Source organism: Vanacampus margaritifer, chromosome 19 (genome assembly GCF_051991255.1).
Source record: "Vanacampus margaritifer isolate UIUO_Vmar chromosome 19, RoL_Vmar_1.0, whole genome shotgun sequence".
NCBI lineage: Eukaryota > Metazoa > Chordata > Actinopteri > Syngnathiformes > Syngnathidae > Vanacampus > Vanacampus margaritifer.
The window spans coordinates 9,512,988-9,532,512 of NC_135450.1; the positions used below are offsets into that span (position 1 = coordinate 9,512,988).

At 38.4% G+C, this 19,525-nt stretch overlaps 1 protein-coding gene across 1 annotated transcript in view; it reads left to right on the forward strand.

Annotated features, from left to right (window-relative positions):
• The window catches only part of fut8b (fucosyltransferase 8b (alpha (1,6) fucosyltransferase)), a 127,654-nt gene extending 118,160 nt beyond the window's left edge, over positions 1 to 9,494 (forward strand). The window contains exons 8-10 of the mRNA XM_077553350.1: positions 4,605 to 4,781; positions 4,867 to 5,017; positions 8,009 to 9,494. Coding sequence (XP_077409476.1) covers positions 4,605 to 4,781; positions 4,867 to 5,017; positions 8,009 to 8,347 — 667 coding nt within the window. The 3' untranslated portion in view covers positions 8,348 to 9,494. The remainder of the gene's footprint in view (positions 1 to 4,604; positions 4,782 to 4,866; positions 5,018 to 8,008) is intronic.
• The last annotated feature ends 10,031 nt before the right edge of the window (positions 9,495 to 19,525 follow it).

Here is a 19,525-nt window from a genome sequence, read left to right on the forward strand (position 1 = left end):
TTTTTTGTTTATTTTTTCTTTTCTTTTATTTTCTCCCCTAATCTGCACAGCCTAGGCAGCGCATCATGCAACTACTGAATTAGACAATAGCGTATCTGTCTAAAGACTCATAAAGCTGCTAAGACGAGCAGCCCAGTGATGTTTAAATCCTTTTGATAGTCTTCCAAGGTGCTGACGTCACATGCAAATAAAAGATTTATTTGGTGTATGTAGAGCTTTTTTTTTTTTTTGGGATCACACGCAAACATGTCTCTAGTGTGGGTGCCTGTGAAGTACGCGGCTTCACATTGCCAGTATGCCGTCTGAATAGACGCGTGCTTTGAAATCACGTCGAGCGCGCGGGTGTGGCAACAGGAAAAGTAAAGTAAGAGATGAAAAGTCAGACTTGACAAACACCCACTTTCAAGCTCGACCATTTTTTTCCTTTTTCTTTTATGTGTCACCTAAATAAAGGGTCATTCCTCCGATACTCACCGACTGATCTCGGGCCCAGCCTGTTTATTATTCTCGCTCACAAAACTCCAAACTACTTTTCCGCAAAAAGTGTCAGAGGCGGGCCTGGAGGCAAGAGGAGCTGGTGGCATCCCTTTAATTAACTCGGAGCTGTCCATGGCCCAACACAGATGGTTGTGCTGGGCAGCTTACCTGCTGCAAGACTCCAAACGCATACATTTATTTATAGAGTGGAACTGCTATATTGAAATGTCCCCGAGGTCATACAATTCAAGCAAGTAATTAGTTTTTTTTGGGCTCCCTCCTGCATTCCTTACACATGCAAGTTGGGTTTATTGATTGATTGAATGTCCTTTAAAAAAAAAAAAAAATAAATCTTATTGAACACAGTCTATATATAATATTTATTTTGAGGGTTATTGCCCAGGTGACTTTGAGATTTTGGTGTTTTGGGAATCAAAGTTTCTGGTATACTACTTTAGCGAGGGTGTCAATTACTTACAGATTTTGCTATTTGCGTTGGAGCTTGGTCCCCAACCCCCGCCAATGAGGTTAACTAAGTTCACCTATGATTGTTATATAATTGTTTTTAAGTGTAGTGGTGCTTAAATCACATGCAGAAGAGTTGAGTTTATTTAGATTTCCATTAGATGTATTTACTGTACAGTCACATTTTGATTGATTGATTGATGGATACTCGATCAATAGATACTTGATGGATAGATATACAACAGAATCTTGATGATGGATGGATGGATGGATTGGATGGGTGGGTAGGTAGGTAGTACTCGATAGATACTAGATAAGATACTCGATAGACAGATACTAGACCTCGATAGATACTACAACTTGATACTAAAACTCGATAGATAGTAGATACTTGATAGATACTAGATATTTGATAGATAAATAAAAGACAGATACTAGAACTCAATAGACAGATACTAGAACTCAATTGAAACTAGAACTTGATACTAGAACTCGATAGATAGTAGATACTTGATAGATACTAGATATTTGATAGATAAATAAAATACAGAGACTAGAACTGGATAGACAGATACTAGAACTCAATAGACAGATACTAGACCTCGATAGATACTAGAACTTGATACTAAAACTCGATAGATAGTAGATACTTGATAGATACTAGATATTAGATAGATAAATAAAATACAGAGACTAGAACTGGATAGACAGATACTAGAACTCAATAGACAGATACTAGAACTCGATTGAAACTAGAACTTGATAGTAGAACTCGATAGATAGTAGATACTTGATAGATACTAGATATTTGATAGATAAATAAAATACAGAGACTAGAACTCAATAGACAGATACTAGAACTCGATTGAAACTAGAACTTGATACTAGAACTCGATAGATAGTAGATACTTGATAGATACTAGATATTTGATAGATAAATAAAATACAGAGACTAGAACTGGATAGACAGATACTAGAACTCAATAGACAGATACTAGAACCCGATTGAAACTAGAACTTGATACTAGAACTCGATAGATAGTAGATACTTGATAGATAGTAGATATTTGATAGATAAATAAAATACAGAGACTAGAACTGGATAGACAGATACTAGAACTCAATAGACAGATACTAGAACTCGATTGAAACTAGAACTTGATACTAGAACTCGATAGATAGTAGATACTTTATAGATAATAGAGCTCTAACCCAGAGAGAGAGAGAGGTTGGCAACTTACTTCTAGATACTAGACAAGATACTCGGTAGACAGATACTAGACCTCGATAGATAAATACTAGAACTTGATAAATAGATACTAGAACTCGATAGATAAATACTAAAACTAGATAGATAGATAGATAGATACTTACTAGAACTCGATAGATACGAGATAGGTAGATAGATAGTGTTGGTAGATACCGTTGGTCATAGGTGTCAAACTCCGGTCCTGGAGGGCCGCAGTCCTGCAGGTTTTGGATGTTTCCGTTACAACACAGCTGATATATGATCAGATCATCAGCAAGCTCTGCATAAGCCCGATAACGATCCTGCTGATTGGAATCAGCTTGTGTTGGAAGAGGGAAACCTCCAAAACCCGCAGGACTGCGGCCCTCGAGGACCGGAGTTTGACACCTATGCCGTAGGTAGATAGATACTCGTTATATGGATAGGTACTCGATAGATAGATACTCGTTATATTGATAGATACTCGATAGATAGATACTCGTTATAGTGATAGATACTCGATAGATAGATACTCGTTATAGTGATAGATACTCGATAGATAAATACTTGTTATATTGATAGATACTCGATAGATACCATAGATAGATAGATACAGTAAATAGTTTATTCATTCTGTGAGTGTAGTTGGAACAACATGCAGCGTAACGTGCCTCTAAATCACTCCGACTTTGCAAAGCAAACAACTAAATGAACCATGGTGTGAAAATACACACAATTAAGGCAAAGTAAGCCAATTAGCAAAGTGGGTAAAAACCCTTCAACATCATGATTGCAAATGTGTCATAACAAATGAACCCATTCTTTCTTTCTTTTTTCTTTCTTTTTTTTTCTTTCATTTTTTAATAGATTTTGCAATTTCCATTTCTTCCTCGAGGCCACAAGTCACAATACAGATGTGGCTGGTTGCTTTCGTAATGTAATAGTTGGAAATGGAATAAGAATTGGGTTTGGGCATCCATCAGTTTGAAGCATGCGACTGTGTCAGGAGAGGACGTATGTGCTGCCTCCTTTTTTTTTCCTTTTTTTTTTCTTCATATATGCAGTCTGCTCCCGCGCTGTCCTAAATTGCTGGAAGGAATGACACCAAAATAACAGGAGTGTTGCTGATTTCTCCTCCTGGCTTGTCCTACATACGACAATTCAAGCAAGCCTGTGCGTGCGGCCGCAAACACCTCCTATTGCTGCTATTCATTTGTCTGATAGAGATAGACCAATGTTTTTTTTTTTTCCAGGGCCGATACCGATGACGATTATTAGTAGTCAAGGATAAAAAAAGATTGGCGTTAAAATGTTTAACATTTAATCCATATGCCAATTTTGCCTTTGTTGTAATGTCTTAAAGCATTCATGCTTATTGAACAATTTTCCAAATTTTTCCAATATAGTTTTATTTTTATTTTTTTTATCTTAGATAATATACTTCATTTAAACTTTAAAAAAAAAATAAAAAAATTTATAAATGTGCAGGGATCTCCCAAGGTCATAAGTGTGTCTTAAAAAGTTAAATGGACACTTAAACAAGTAAATATCATAGCTCTCTCTATTTTTTCTTAAATTAAAAAAATATATACTGAAATCTTAAACTTTTTACATTTCTTTGTTTTAATGTCAAACACAAACAAAAGCATCTCTTTATAAAGTTAACTAAAAATGTAAAGGGATAATTGACTCATTGAACCATTTTCAGCAGTAAAAAGTTAATATTTTGTCTTTAATTAACATCTTAACTTCATTATTTTTCATGTACAATTAATACCTTTAAAAAGATTTTTTCTTCTTTTCTTTTCTTTTTTTTTTAAATTTTTTTATTTTTCCTGGAGAGCTCAGTATTGTTCATTTGGTAATTTTACCGATTTGACATGTCATCATCTTCGCTCTCTATTTTTTTTATTATTATTTTTTTAAAATATTTTTGTGTATTTTCATGTGCATATTTTTGTGTATTTTCATGTGCATATTTTTGTGTATTTTCATGACTCCGTTTACTGACCAAACCCAGAAAAACAGGTGAGCCATGATCGGTCGTTACCTACTTCCTCAGCACAGGTGATGTCATCATCAGTCGACAGCAAGTGGAAAATTTTGTTTTTAAAGGATTTAATTATACATGAAAAATAATGAAGTTATTAACTTTTCACTGCAGTCAAGTATCCCTTTAAATAAATACTTTCCTGAGACTAAAATGGTTTTAGGTTTACCTTTTTATCGGCCGTCAGATTTGGAATTAGGCCGATACCGATATTCGTCAAAATGCCCAATATCGGCGCAGATAATCGGTGTGATGATATTGGCACTGCACGAATGGAAGGAAGTACGTCAAAGCATCATTGGGGACAAAAAAATTGGGACACCTACATTGTCCAAAAAAGCAATTTAATAAAAATGCGTTTCTTCTAAATCCACTTGTGCGCAGCGTCCACGTGAGGAGGACGGACAAAGTGGGCACGGAGGCGGCCTTCCACCCCATCGAGGAGTACATGTTGCACGTGGAGGAGCAATTCCAACATCTGGCCCGGCACGTCCACGTGGACAAGAAACGAGTCTACCTCGCCACGGACGACCCCTCCTTGCTGCAGGAAGCCAAAACAAAGTCCGTTGAATATCATTATTGAGTTTTCTATTCATGCTGAATCTGCCATTCGGACTATTTCTGACTTCCTCGTCGCCCGCGTCAGGTATCCTGACTACGAGTTCATCAGCGACAACTCCATCTCGTGGTCCGCGGGCCTTCACAACCGCTACACTGAGAACTCGCTGAGGGGGGTCATCCTGGACATCCATTTCCTTTCCCAGACCGACTTCTTGGTGTGCACCTTCTCCTCGCAGGTCAGCGCACACTCACTCACTCGGACTACATTTTCAAGATGTGGAATTTTTAGAACAAACTTATAGTTTCAATAAATAAATGTAAATATTCTTCTGTTCTAATTCTTTAGATATTTTTAGAACAGACCAATTGGCTACTCATGTTGTCTGTGGGCTAACTAGTACCTGTTGGCATTTATTTTATTTATTTATTTTTTTTGTAGGAGAATGCTCTTTAACTCATTCACTGCCATTGACGGCTAAAAACGTAAAAAAAAAAATCCTCTTTTGTTAACAAGAGTATGAAAAGCTAGAATTTTTTATTGTTCATTTACAACAGATATGAAATTTGTGATTAATCGTGAGTTAACTAGTGAAGTCATGCAATAAATTTTAATCACCTGGCGCCCCAAATTTTTAACTCATTGACTGCCATTGACGGCTATAAACGTCCAAAATTCATTTGAACTATTTCTATTAGTTTAACTTTTTTTTCCTCACTTTTGCTAACAAAAGTATGAAAACCTAGAATTTTTTTTATTGTACATTTAGAACAGATATAACATTTGTGATTAATCGTGAGTTAGCTATTGAAGTCAAGCGATTAATTAATATTAACAATTTGAATCGCCTGACGCGATTTAAAAAAACTAAAGAAAAAATTATCAAAAATTAGGGGCATCAGGCGATTAAAATTTGTAATCGTAATTGATCGCATGACTTCAGTAGTTAACTCACGATTAATCACAAATGTTATATCTGTTCTAAATGTACAATAAAAAAAATCTAGGCTTTCATACACTAGTTGACAAAAGTGGGGAAAAAAATTTAAACTAATAGAAATAGTTCAAATGAATTTTTGACGTCTATAGCCGTCATTGGCAGTGAATGAGTTGATAATCTTTTATTTTATTTTTTTTATTCATTCACTGCCATTGACGGCTATAAACGTTGAAAATTCATTTTGACTATTTCAATTAGATTCACTTTTTTTTCCACTTTTGTTAACAAGAGTACGAAAACCTAGAATTTTTTTTTTTTAATTGTACATTTAGAACAGATATCGATTAATTCAATTAATTATATTATTATAAATTATTAATTGCACATTTAGCACAGATATCAAATTTAAATATGAGAAACAAATATATTGGTGCTTTTTGCAGCTCACATCAAGCAAGCGTCAGTGGCGGAAACGTTTAGTCCAGTTGCCATGGCGACAGTTCAATTGCCGGAATATTCCTCGCCGGCTGCTCTTTCAAAGTCTCGTCGTTTGTATGGCGTTTGATGGCTGAAGTTAGCGTCTGTTTGACTGAATGAACGGAAATAACTTCCAAGTCAAAGACGGACATGTGTGAAAGAAGGAAGAAGTCTTTCTAATTTAATGGACGTGATGTACAACAAAAGCAATAAAAGGATGTAATGGAAGAAAGCAGAATTGGATTTTTTCATGAATCAGTAAGTGCTGTTGAGTAGCTATGGGCAAGAAGTAAAGGACATAAATTGCTAACAGAACATAAATGTGTGAATTACACCTTTCTCCTATTAGGACACATTATATTCTTATTCATATGTTCTTATAATATTCCCATTTTTTATTATCTTCTTGCAGAATAATCTAGAATTTCTCACTGAAAATTTGCGTGAATTTTTTGCATCAAATCCTGATGAACAGCCACATTTCAAAACGTCATTAACTCATTTGCCAAATATTACCGTGCTCCCAAAGACGTATTTATACGTTTTATGTTAGATACAGAAGGCTGCCTCTGAACTGAAGAGGACGCTTAAAGCAATGGTGTTATTACAAAAAACGGCCAGCAGCTGGCAGCAGAGTATAAGAGATCATCCAGGGCCATGTTGCAACAAGCTCTTTTTGCCAGTGTTTTCAACAGATTTGTAAATAATGATGAAACTTTACTTTATTTTAATGCTAATTGCTGCAAACGGAAACCAATTGAAATATATTTTTTTCTGATGAAAGAAGAGACTCTTTTGGTAGGTTCCATGTTTTTATAGCAATAGAACACAATATTTTGTGGGCCTTGCAAAATCCAGTAAAACCGCCGGGAGCGAAGGGGGTTGCTCCAGTGAAAATGGCTGGGAGTGAATGAGTTCAAGTGGTTGTCAGTGTGCCCTCTAGTGGCCAAAATTGGCAACAACAGTTAATTTTGGTGAAAAACTGCAGTTTGTGTTTTGTCCTCACGGGCCAGATTGGACCCCTACTGGGCCCGTTCTGGCCCACAGGCCATTTGACATAGCTACGTTAAGGGACCAAAAAATTTGTTATTTTCTTTGTTATATATTTTATATATATATATTTAAATAAACAGCCATTTATCAGAATTTTTTCTGCCAAGCATTGGAATTGGCGTCAACCTAACTCATTCACTACCAGACATTTTCACTGAAGCAACCCTCTTCGCTCCTGGCTGTTTTACTGGATTTTGACTATTTTGCAAGACCCACAGAATATTATATTCTATCGCTATAAAACATGGAATCTGCTAAAAGAAAGATTAGTGTCTCTTCTTTTATCAGGAAAAAAAGTATTTGTATCTGTTTTCGTTTTGCAGCAATTAGCATTGGAATAGTTTCATCATTATTCGCAAACCTGTTGAAAACACTGGGGAAAAGAGCTTATTGTAACATGGCCCTGGTTGATCTCTTATACTCTGCTACTACCTGCTGGCCGTTTTTTTTGTAAAAACTACCATTGCTTTAAGCCACCTCTTCATGTTAGAAGCTGCATCAAAGCCTTCTGTATGCACTTGCATTAAAAAAAAAACATATAAATATGTTTTTGGGAGTGAAGGACAAAGTATATAAAAACTGTATTTACACGTTTTGGCTTTGAACAAGCTAAAAAAAAAAACTTGTTCGAGCCCTAATATTTAGTAGTATCGGTTCTCACGATGGAGGCCAGTACTAGTATCGGCTGCCCTCTTGTGGCTGTAAATCGCAATCACAGCCCCCCTCGTTATCACACTTGTGATTTGTTTTCCGTGCCAGGTTTGCCGCGTGGCCTACGAGATCATGCAGACCCTCCACCCGGACGCCTCGTCCTTCTTCTACTCCCTGGACGACATCTACTACTTCGGAGGCCAGAACGCCCACAACCAGATCGCCGTGTACCCCCACCAGCCGCGCAACGGCGAGGACATCCCGCTGGAGCCCGGCGACGTGATCGGCGTGGCCGGCAACCACTGGGACGGATACTCCAAGGGCATCAACCGCAAACTGGGCCGCACCGGCCTCTACCCTTCCTACAAGGTCAAAGAGAAGATCGAGACGGTCAAGTACCCGACGTACCCCGAGGCCGACAAACTGCTGGAATCCCACAAGAAATGAACGGATGGGAAAAGTATCCAAATATGATCAAAATATGAGAAGGTGAGGATGAGAAAGCCGTAGACTCCGGGTTCCAGGGAAGGAGGTCGCTTTTGTACAGAAGGAAGAAGCCTGCATAGCACGCGAGATGAGACGAAAGGACCTGCACCCAAAGGTGACGGGACTGCACTCAGTGTACGTGTGTGTGTGTGCGTGCGAGCGAGCGTGTGTGTGTGTGTGTGTGCACTTGTCAGGTGAAAGAAGACTTGCACCACTACTCCCCCTGCCTGATGCCTTCAAGCGGGGTCTGTAGAGTCTGTAGATTTGAAATTAAAAAAAAAAAAAATATCAGTGAAAATAAAAACTGTCCCGGGACAGACGAGCGGATCTTTACTGTAAAGACTGCCCATAACACCCCCCCAGCACCACCCACCCCCAGTTTTGAAAACTGGACAAACAAGTGTTTTATTTAATTCTTTTCAGTGGTTTTGATTCTCTATTTGCCTTTTTTTTTTTTTAACTGAATGTACTGTATCCTCGTTTTTGTCTCACTGCACTCCATGTAATTCCTCCATCTCGTCCCACGTGCAATTCATTTTAATATACCACCGTGTGCTTTTAATTCCTTTTTAACGGTCTTAATTTTTTAAGCGTGCTGCTTGTGCGTTGTGTACTGTATCGTGTGTGCGTGTGCGAGAGAGAGACAGCGCGTGTGTGCGCGTGTTTGCGCCATGTTAGCAACCTGCCTGGTGCCTGCTTCTTTTTTCGCCGCCTCCAGACTCAATTGTGTTTGTGTGCCTGGCAGCGATGCGGGGGTGAGGGTGAGGGTCGGGGGAGGGGGGGGGGGGGTCGCGTTTGTGTTGTGGGGCCACTTTGGACAATGGGGAAGTTGGGTCCCGCCCGCCCCTGTGAACAATGTTCAGATTATTAGGATGATGCACATCGACACGCTCGCCAAATGAAGCACTCCACGGCTGTCTTCTGTTTTTATGGCCATCTTTTTTTTTTTTTTTTTTTTTTACGTTACTCTTTTCAAACTAAACGAGGGCAAATATGTTTAAAAAAAAAATAAAAATTGCTATGTGTTCTCCAAAGCCATCATTTCATGACTTATGTTTCCTGGGCATTGTCTTTGATGACCACACATCAAATAAACTTGAGAAACCAACGCAGGTTTTCTGTTTCACAATCAATATATTTGGTAATCTATACTTTTGGTGAATTATGTTTTTTTCATGTTGTCGTCTTTCCCAGGTAAAATGTTGCTTTTTTTTCAGTCCTCCAATTTGGAGTTCCAAAGTCTGACCTCATCTGCACATAAGAAAGACTTGAGGTGGGTACACAACATTTACATTCACAAAAGTCCTGCTCTATTTTTTGTTGTTGTGCCAATCTTATCACGTGATTGCAAATTGGGGCCGCTTATGTAATTTCTAACAATTTTTAAAGGTCATAAAGTGACTTGAGTATCTTTAACTGTTAATTGGTGTGTGTGTGTGTGTGTGTGTCGGGGGTCAAACTTATTTTTGTCCTATTTGTTTTACCTTGATGGATAATTAGTTCTAAAGTTAAAAAAAAATGTGCAACTATTACTCTATTTTTAAAGGGAGACACTATAAAAGTGAAGACCATTTTTAATTTGGATGTTTTAGTAAAATATATGAAGTCAGCATGATTTTCCTTTGTAGGCCACATAAAATGATGCAATGGGCCGAATCTGGCCCCCAGGCCTGGAGTTTGACACCATGTTTAAAAAAATTTAAATAAAATAAAATAAATATAAATAAATAAATAGAGAGCCTAGACAAGAATTGGGTAATTGTGCAAATTAATAAAAATATGTTTTTAATTATTACTATTATTAATATTATTATTATTATTTATTATATTATATAAATAATAAATTGTATAATTTTTTTGTTATAAATAATGTTTTAATTAAAATAAGAATTTGCAAAACTAATTGTGCTTTCATTGTACCTCAACTTAAAGATACTGTGTGTATTATTTTTGCCCCATCTAGTGGTGAACTAATTGACCACTATTGATTTCAATATAAAAAAAAAAAGTTCTATCACATTAATTTACTTTTTCGCCGCCATTTTTCTGCTACGGATATTTCGCAAACGTCGTTAGCTTCTGGACGCTTACCTTTCTCTTTTGGGGCCTGCAGGTGACCGTCGCTAACGCCGAGTCCCGTTCGGGCTCTCGCCGCTTTTAGTAGCTCCTCTTGTTAGCCGCTCCAGCGAGTTCTTGCTAGCCGCTCGCGTTCCAACCTAAATGACTATTTTAGCCCCAAAAATACAAATTGTTTTTTTTACAGTGTGGCATAGACACATTTCTTCCAAAAGTCACCCATTTCAGCTTACACCTCCTTTTATATCATATCAGGTTTTTTCATAAATGAGTTTTTTTTCCAGTTGTAAGCCCCAAAAATAAAATAAAAACTTGTCTATTGACGTGCATATCAAATCGGCTCATGACATTCATGTCTGAGTAACCCTCCTGCTCTTATCTACTGGCCTACTTCCTGCTTCCAACACTTCTGACTCCCTTCTAATCTCTTTGTCTTATTTATGTGATGTCTTGTTGCGTTCTCACTCGGGGGGCTCGGGGAGTTTCAGCAGCGATCGCGCTTTAATTTCGCTATCCGCACGCTTCATTGAATACTCATAAAGAAAAGCTCGCCGCGGAAGGTTTTTCTGCACGGGCGAGTAATAATAATTGTGTTGGTTTTGTTTCCCCTGCTTGACGACAGTCCGCGGCCGATTTCCAGCATGTTGACCGCGAAGCGGTAATACGCCGCACTGCATCAAGCGTCTCGTTTGAAAAGGAGCCGGTCCCCACTTGGGCTTTACAAACGCACATGCTAACCGGAGGCCACTTTAATTAAAATGTGCTCATCGCTGTCACGCAGTCGTTTAAAGAGAGACGTTAGCTCACTTCATTATTCTCTTAATTGGCCGCGCAACATGATGGAGCCTCCGGATTTTTACCAGGCACCTTTTTAACGTGTTCAATTTTTGCGCGCTGGGAAATGGATCGCTAACCTTTTGGGGGTTTTATGCTTTTAGTGAAGTTTTAAATCTATCCACATCGCCCAGTCGTGTCATGTCTGTCGTACTAGCTAGCTTGCGCTAAGCTAACCTTGGAGGGTTAAGTTTTAAATCTATCCACATTGTCCAGTCATGTCATGTCTGTCGTACTAGCTAGCTTACGCTAAGCTAACCTTGGAGGGTTAAGTTTTAAATCTATCCACATCGTCCAGTCGTGTCATGTCTGTCGTACTAGCTAGCTTGCGCTAAGCTAACCTTGGAGGGTTAAGTTTTAAATCTATCCACATTGTCCAGTCATGTCATGTCTGTCGTACTAGCTAGCTTACGCTAAGCTAACCTTGGAGGGTTAAGTTTTAAATCTATCCACATCGTCCAGTCGTGTCATGTCTGTCGTACTAGCTAGCTTGCGCTAAGCTAACCTTGGAGGGTTTATCTCTCTTTGTCATAGGACGTCATCAGAGGCCAACAGCGAAGTAACAACAAAGGTGTTGATACACGACCTATAGATGATCTTTATTGGCTGTTTTTTTGTTTTTTAAACCGTTTAATATAATTGTTTTTTTCTGGAGGGCTCAGTATTGTTCATTCGGTAATTGTACCGATTTGACATGTCATCATCATTGCTCGCTCTCTTTTTTTTTTTTTTGTATGTGGGTGAGTATGTGTGTGTCCGTGCGTGTGTTTAATATAATTGTTATTTGCAGGCTAAATATTCCCGTACAAATGCTAGCATTTCCGGACGCTGCGCACTTCCGTGACACGCGTCGCCATTCAAACATTTCAGTTTGAAACACACGTGCTGATTCATTCAAACTGGAATGTGAAAAAATATTCTTGAATCTTGGCCGCACCATCGCACCCCAAACCATCAATCTTGCAAGAGACAGCCAATTTAATTCCAAACGACTCATGCAAAAATGGTAGCGGAAATAAAACGGATTCTCAATAGCTCCCTCCGACGTGGCACTGACTTGGAGTACCATCAAGTGTCACCTTTGTGCAAAGGTAGATAGTAACAACTTCATCATTCTGCCATCGGCCTTAAATCAACTCGGCCGTCGGTCTTCCCCGCTTGACATTTATCAGATGAACATTGGAAACCTCCTGCGAATAAACTGGGCACTGTAAAAGGAATTCCTGGCGAGGCGTGGGCACACTGCAGCCGGGGAGCTACAAAAAAAAGGGGGGGGGGGGTTAGTTTACCACATGGGGAGCACATGTAGAGGACTTTGATGGCATCCCTGTTGGGAAGACGACGAGTCACACGAGGACTTGAGTTTGCATTCGATAGGGTCTATAAAACGGTGTTTGCTGGCCAGCGTTTTTAAACATACACTTGTGTGCTTTGCACAAATAACACCCGTGTGTGTGTGTGTGTAGTTTTATGAGGGGTGTGCGCACCAACTGTGTGCTGAATGACAGCTTCGTGAAAAGCGCAGATGCTCTAAATTCCTCTCCGATGAGACGATGTCTTTCTTTGCAATGACAATGGACTTTGTGTATTTTCTTTCCTACAAAATGATCTGTCACCTGGATTTTTTTTTTCTATTTGATTAGATTTTTTTTACTTGCTTTTGACAGATGGGCAACATATTGGAGTCCAGAACTGTGTAATTCTAAAAAAAAGGCTAAAACCTCTGATGAACTGTTACTTTACTAAAAATTTAATTAATTAAATATTTGTTCATCTCAAAATCTTAGGGTCATTTTTTTTCTCCCATTTTAAATTATGCAAGTAATTAACTGATTAGAAAAAGTGTGCAGTCGATCCAAAAATGTTGAAGACCTCCTCATAACATTAGATGTCAAAAGAATTAACACATAACCTGGTGGTCTTCAAATTTGGCAGGAAAAAAATGTTGATAAAAAGCCTTTGTTATTAAGCGATTAATCAAAATTCTAAAATGTGATTAATCTGATTAAAAAAAAAGATATCGTTTGACAGCTCTAATATATATATATATATATATATATATATATATATATATATATATATATACTGTAAAATGGTGTATACTTTTTGTCCGATATTCTGACAAGATTTATCAAGAGTGTGTGTGTGTTTTTTTTAAACAATATATAATTTAATGTTGTGAAGACGAGACTGCAAACCAACAAATTGAACAATTTGGCAAACATTCAATCATATCCTTGTTTATGTTTCCGTGCTTGGACTCCATCTTGGCAGATGAGCGCGAGCGTGTGTATTAAATAAGCTCTTGTTTGTTGCTGTTTCTTTTTTAATGTTCGCCCACTCAATTTGCTGTGCTTTTATTTCCAATCTCCCACATCCTCGTGAGACTTCCCAACTCTGCATGAGTGTTGTTGTGTCACCCAATTGTACGCAATTAACTTCCCACATGCAGCCCACCAAGTGCACTTCGCCCTCACCTCCTCCACGGGACTTTGGTCTCGATGATTATGCAGATGACAGCAATCGCTTGGGTGAGTTTGATGTTTTAAACATGACAGCAATTTGCTCATAAGGAGAGTCGACTGAATCAATAATAATAAAAGTGATGTCAAGTTTCAAACTTAGGGGTTTTTAGTGTCCAGATCTCAAAAATATTGTGATTCATGATAGTTATAGCAAAATAAATTGTGAAGTCTATTTACAGAAAAATCTGGAGAAGCTTTATTTTGCAACAAGATAGTGACTTCATCAGGGGGAAAAAAATAACAATAACCTGACTATAACCCAATGGAGCATGCATTTTATATCCAACACCCCCAGAAACAAACACGAACTGAAAGAGGCTTTAGTTAAGGCCTGAAAAATCTTTTCAAATGAAGAATTTGGTGAAGTCAAAGTGTTGCAAACAAATGTAAAATTGTATTCACTTTAGTTAATTTAATACTGTCCATTCCGATACTTTTGATCACTTGAAAAGCGGGTGGCTTCAAAGAAAAAGTGCCCGGTCGTGAGTTGTTAAAAACATCTCAATGTAAATACCATAAAATAAAAAGTGGAATTCTGAACATTTGTCTAATGTTGCCAACACGTATTAGGCTACTAGTTATCAACATAGCGTTAGTTGCTTAGCATGTAAATATAAGACGACAATGAAAGTCTGATGGTTTTAACATGAATTTGAATGTGATTAGTTAATTTTGAACATACAATCTAAAAACGGGTAAAAAAAAAAAAAACTTAAAAAAAAAAAGGGTAAAAAATTGACCAACCCAACTTAGCCAAAAATTTGGTTCAAATAAATAACCCAAAAAACAACCCATAAATTGGGTTGATTTGTGTGTTATAAATTTAATTTGACTCAACTGGGTTAAATTACTCAAAAAGTTGGGTCGGTTCATTTTTTGACTCAATTCAATTGGGTTAATAAATTAACCCAAAAAGTTGGTTCACATGAATAACTCCGAAAACAACCCCCAAAAATTGGGTTGCTTTGTGGGCTGTTAACTTAATTTCATGCAACATTTTTGGGTTAATCAATTCACCCAATTCAATTGGGTTATTAAAACAACCCAAAAGGTTGGGTCATGTGAATAACCCACAAAACCAAAAATTGGGTTACTTTGTGGGTTATTAATTTAATTACACCCAAGATGTTGGGTTAAATGAATCAAAAAGTTGGCATTTTTGACCCAATTTGGCAAATTTTTGACCCACCTGCTTTTAGAGAGTAGCTACATCACCAGTTATTTGCTTTTTGTCGTCACTTGTGTTGTAGAGATACCAGGTCATATGTTTTGTTTGTTTTTATCACAAAAGCTTGGCAATCGATCAGGGGTGTGTAGACTTTTTATATCCCCCGTATGTCACAGTCCCACAAACGTCCCTTTGCGACGCGAAGCCGTCAGCGAAGGCGATGGCGAATCTTCCGCCGCTCCTCCCCCGTCGCCGCCTGCCAGCGGGCCCGCCGCCTGCCGTGATGACCATTAGTGTCTGGCTGCGGCTGCGGGGGAGATAACGGGTGATTTAGGGGGCCCGTACCTTGACACAGCCAGAGAGAAATAGCCAGCTGCTGCTTATCTCACTCTTCGCCATCCTCCACTCACTTTTACATTAGGCTCACCTATTCACAGCCATCTGTCTTGCCGCTCAGGCTTCGATAAAACCGCTTTCCAGAGAGGGCGTCGCTTTGTACCGTCTTACTGTTTCGGGAGGCGGGGCCGGCGGAATGCTTTCTCCACACTTAATAAGAGCCCCGGGGGCGACACAATGGGGGCCGCGCTCACAAAAGCCGCCGCACCTGATGGTGAGTGTTCTGACACCATCCCTGGGCTAATGGCAAATCAATGGTTTCGCTGAAATGAACGGGTTATAATCCAAATGGGTTGTGGTACATAAAGCCCGCAACCGCTACATCTCATAAAGCTCTGCAGACTTTTATCATTTATCACCAAAGAGAAAAATTGTGTCTTTGAGGCACACAAATATTATTCATGTCGACCGTCTCAATTCTCATACGGTGTTTTATAAACGGATGGTGAATACCACAAAATATCGTGTGGCCTCCAGGAAATAGTTGTTTGTGCATATTTCAGGAAAAAAAACGTATCTAAATGGCCTGTTAATCTCCGAAATAATGTAAAAAAAAAAAATCTGAAGATTTAGTCCAAGAAGGAGTATAATCACCGTAGTGGTGATTTTCCTTCAGTCTTCCTCTACTCTGTAATTATCGTGTCTCGGCGTGATGTCGGAATGGCCGACACTCCACATTCTCTTCTGTCTGGACACATCTAGCGACACGGACGAGACGGGTGTCCTTTCTTGTTTCTCTCCTAAGTGCAGAAGCAATTTGCTCTTCTATGCACGGTGGGATAAAAAGCTCCTGATTGCAGATTATGGCCCGAGTCTTAAGTGCATGCGGCCATCGCGAAGCTGCTGCGCTCGATAGAAAATGCCTCCTTCTAGTCTAGGGTGAACCTTGACCTCGGCAATCAATCTGGAAGGGAGTCCAGGGTGGTTTTACCCGGGAGACGACTGGGAAGCAGGAATAGGCGGTACAAAAACAAAGCTTTACATTTGAATGGGAACAAAAAAAGTGACCATGAAAATAAGTTATTCACATTTTTTGGGCGGGTTGTATTGACATGATCACTTAAGAGGTTCTGGGTTCTATTTATGTGGATTGTAGATTTTCTCCCAAATGTTATGGCTTTCACTCCTACATTTAAACAATTCCTGGAACGAGGAGAAGATGGTATACCTGTCGATTTTTTTTTTTATTTTATTTTTTTTTTTTAGGATGTGGAAGAAAATTACTAAATTAATAAATTAAATTAATATAAAGAAATAATAAATTATTAAATAAATTTAATTGGGATAAATTTGCAAAAACCCATAAATTGTGATCATTGGGTAAGTCTATCGAGAGTTCCATTGAAAGACTCAAGGCTGATTGACAGTTTTGGGTGTCTGCTCGCTACGATTTCCCGTATTTCTTAGAAGAGAACTCTGAGGCTGTGTCCGAATGCCCCCCTCCCCGCTTATCCCGTAACCCCTCATTCACTATATAGTCCCACGCTATATTTTAGCCTAATATATATGATGATCCCTCGTTACTTCCCGGTTCACTTATTGCGGGTTCACTCTGTCGCAGGTTTGTATTTGGTTGTACCTCGATATTTCGGGAGTTTTTCAGAGATTTGAAACGTGTGCCGTGATGTTTTTCCTTCTTTGAATTCCTCTAAGCAAGTCAGTGTGCCATCACCGGTGAGCTATTTTTAGAGCAGAGCCCAGTTTACATGTTGCCACAGTAAGGCTGGAAAGTGTCATTTTTTTTTGTTGTTTTTTTACAGAGCGTTAGCTATTTCAATTTGTTAGAAACCGCTTTAAAACGTCACTCATTTCTCTAAAGTGTTTTTTTTTGTGTGCTTCTGTTAGTCATCCTGTCTTTTTAAGGTGCTCCTCCTCAAGTCATTATGGTTGATAACAGTGTTTTTCCCCTTTTGTTAGATTACCAACACTTTGGTTTGCCTTGTCATGGACTTGACCCGCTTCATCGCTCCGATGCACTTTTGTGAGTATTGTTATCTTTGAAAAACGTCATCTTACCTTTTTTTTTTCTTCTTTATTGCTCCTTCATCCGTCTGTTATCTGGGGCTCGTTTTGTTTGTGCACTGAGTGTGTTTATGTTCGCCGTACTTTTCTCACTGACCTTGTCGATGGTGCCTTGTTGATCAATGAGAACATCTGCTCCCTTTGTGGCAATTGTCAAAAGGACAAACGGCGTCGACATGTATTTGTGATGTATTCTCGCGGCGTTGCGTTTCCAGTAATGGTTGTTATGAAGCATTGTTGCTTTATTAATTGCTACTTTCAGCGTGTGTTAAGAACTGAGGGTATTAAATCGAAATGTTTGCAAACGCATGGCGCTTAATACTTTCTATTCTCCCTCGCCCGTTCAAATTGATAACACCTCCCCATGTGCCCTTGCGGGCCCCCGCTCAGCATGGGGGCGGGCTGAAATTATGAGCAGATATTTATTAGCATGAGTGAGCACGTTGTTAATCATGCGCACAGTGAGGGGGCTGTTTGTTTTCATGTGTTTAGCAGGTAAGAAAAAAAAAAAAAGACGATCTCAACACAGATGTTGAGATGACTTGACACCAATAACAAATTTAAACAGGTGACCACATGTCTCCTTTTTCCCACATTTGCCTGCCTAGCGTATCTTTGACTAGATTAAAAATCAGAATCATCTTTGTCGGCCATATAAGAATTTGTCAGGTCTTGTGTATGTGTGTTATTTCTATTTATATATTAGAATACACAGCCCAGAACTTGAGCTCACTGTTTGTGCTCTGTGCTGTGAAAACGGAGGGTGTGGGTTCAATCCTGGTTCGTCCCATTAAAAAGAAGAAAAAGAAAGAAAGAAAAAAAAGGTCAATTGTGGGAGCAAAAAAACGTTGGTGGAAGAGGTGTTGTGGAAGGTCAGAGAGAATTTTGCATGCATGACACTGTGACCAAGTGTTTCGTCAACAAAAACTAACTTTCCTTTCTTTTCTTTGGTCCTTCCTCGGGTCTCCTGACGGCCTCACGACTCTGGCTGGAAGTGTTCGCTTTAGGTGAACGGTATGGGATTTTTTAATAGGTTTTAGGTGAATTAATGAATACACACACATACACATACTCACCCACATACAAAATTAAAAAATTTAAAATATATATATATTTTTTTATATTGTTTTTTTTTTTTTTAAAGAGAGCGAGCAATGATGATGACATGTCAAATCGGTAAAATTACCGAATGAACAATACTGAGCTCTCAAGAAAAAAAAAGAAAAGAAAAAATAATAATTTTGTCAACATTTTTTTACCGGACTAAAATTAGACTAGACTAAAACTCTCATTAATAATCAATAACAGGGACTAAATCAGTATGCATTTTTCATCGACTAATGAAGATGAGACGAAAATGTACTTCACTTAATAAAAATTGGACTAAAATCTATGGACATTTTAGTTTATGAACAAAAATGAGTTGAAAATGATATGATTCTTGCCAAATCTTGTCGCTGTCATCTGACACTGTCATGTGACACTGTCATGTGACACAGCCCCGTTCAAATCTGAAGCTAGCGAGTGCAACATGCACAAACACATGGGACAGACAGGAGGTGGATTCACGGGTTATAAAAAGAAGTAGTAAATTATAGTTACAATGTAACATTAATCCAACGGCTATAACGTTCCAATAATAATGTTAATCCGACTGCTAATGCTAATGCTGGCTAACTTATTAGCTCATAGCATGGAGCCATAGTAGCCACTTGTTGATATACTGTAATTGTGTGTCAAGTTGTTTGTTTGTTTTTATCAAAAAGATGAGAGACATTTTTATGTGAAATAGTTTTGGATCCGAAATGTTCAACATAATCTGCTGACAAAAAAAAAATACAGGGGTGAAAAGATTGTCCTGACTAAAACGTTGACAGTTTTTGTTTTCTTGGACTAAAATAAAGACTAAAATGCTAGATTTATAGTCGACTAAATAAGGGACTAACAAGCGTGATTGAAACAACTAAAACTGAGACTAAATTAAAAAAAAATGGCGGATAAATTTAACTCTAACTGGGACTTTTGTTTACAATGACGTCATTGTCTCAGCAGCTAGCTAATGGCTAACAACACCAAGTATGGTTGAATGTGAACGCTACAAACCTCCACCAAACTCTT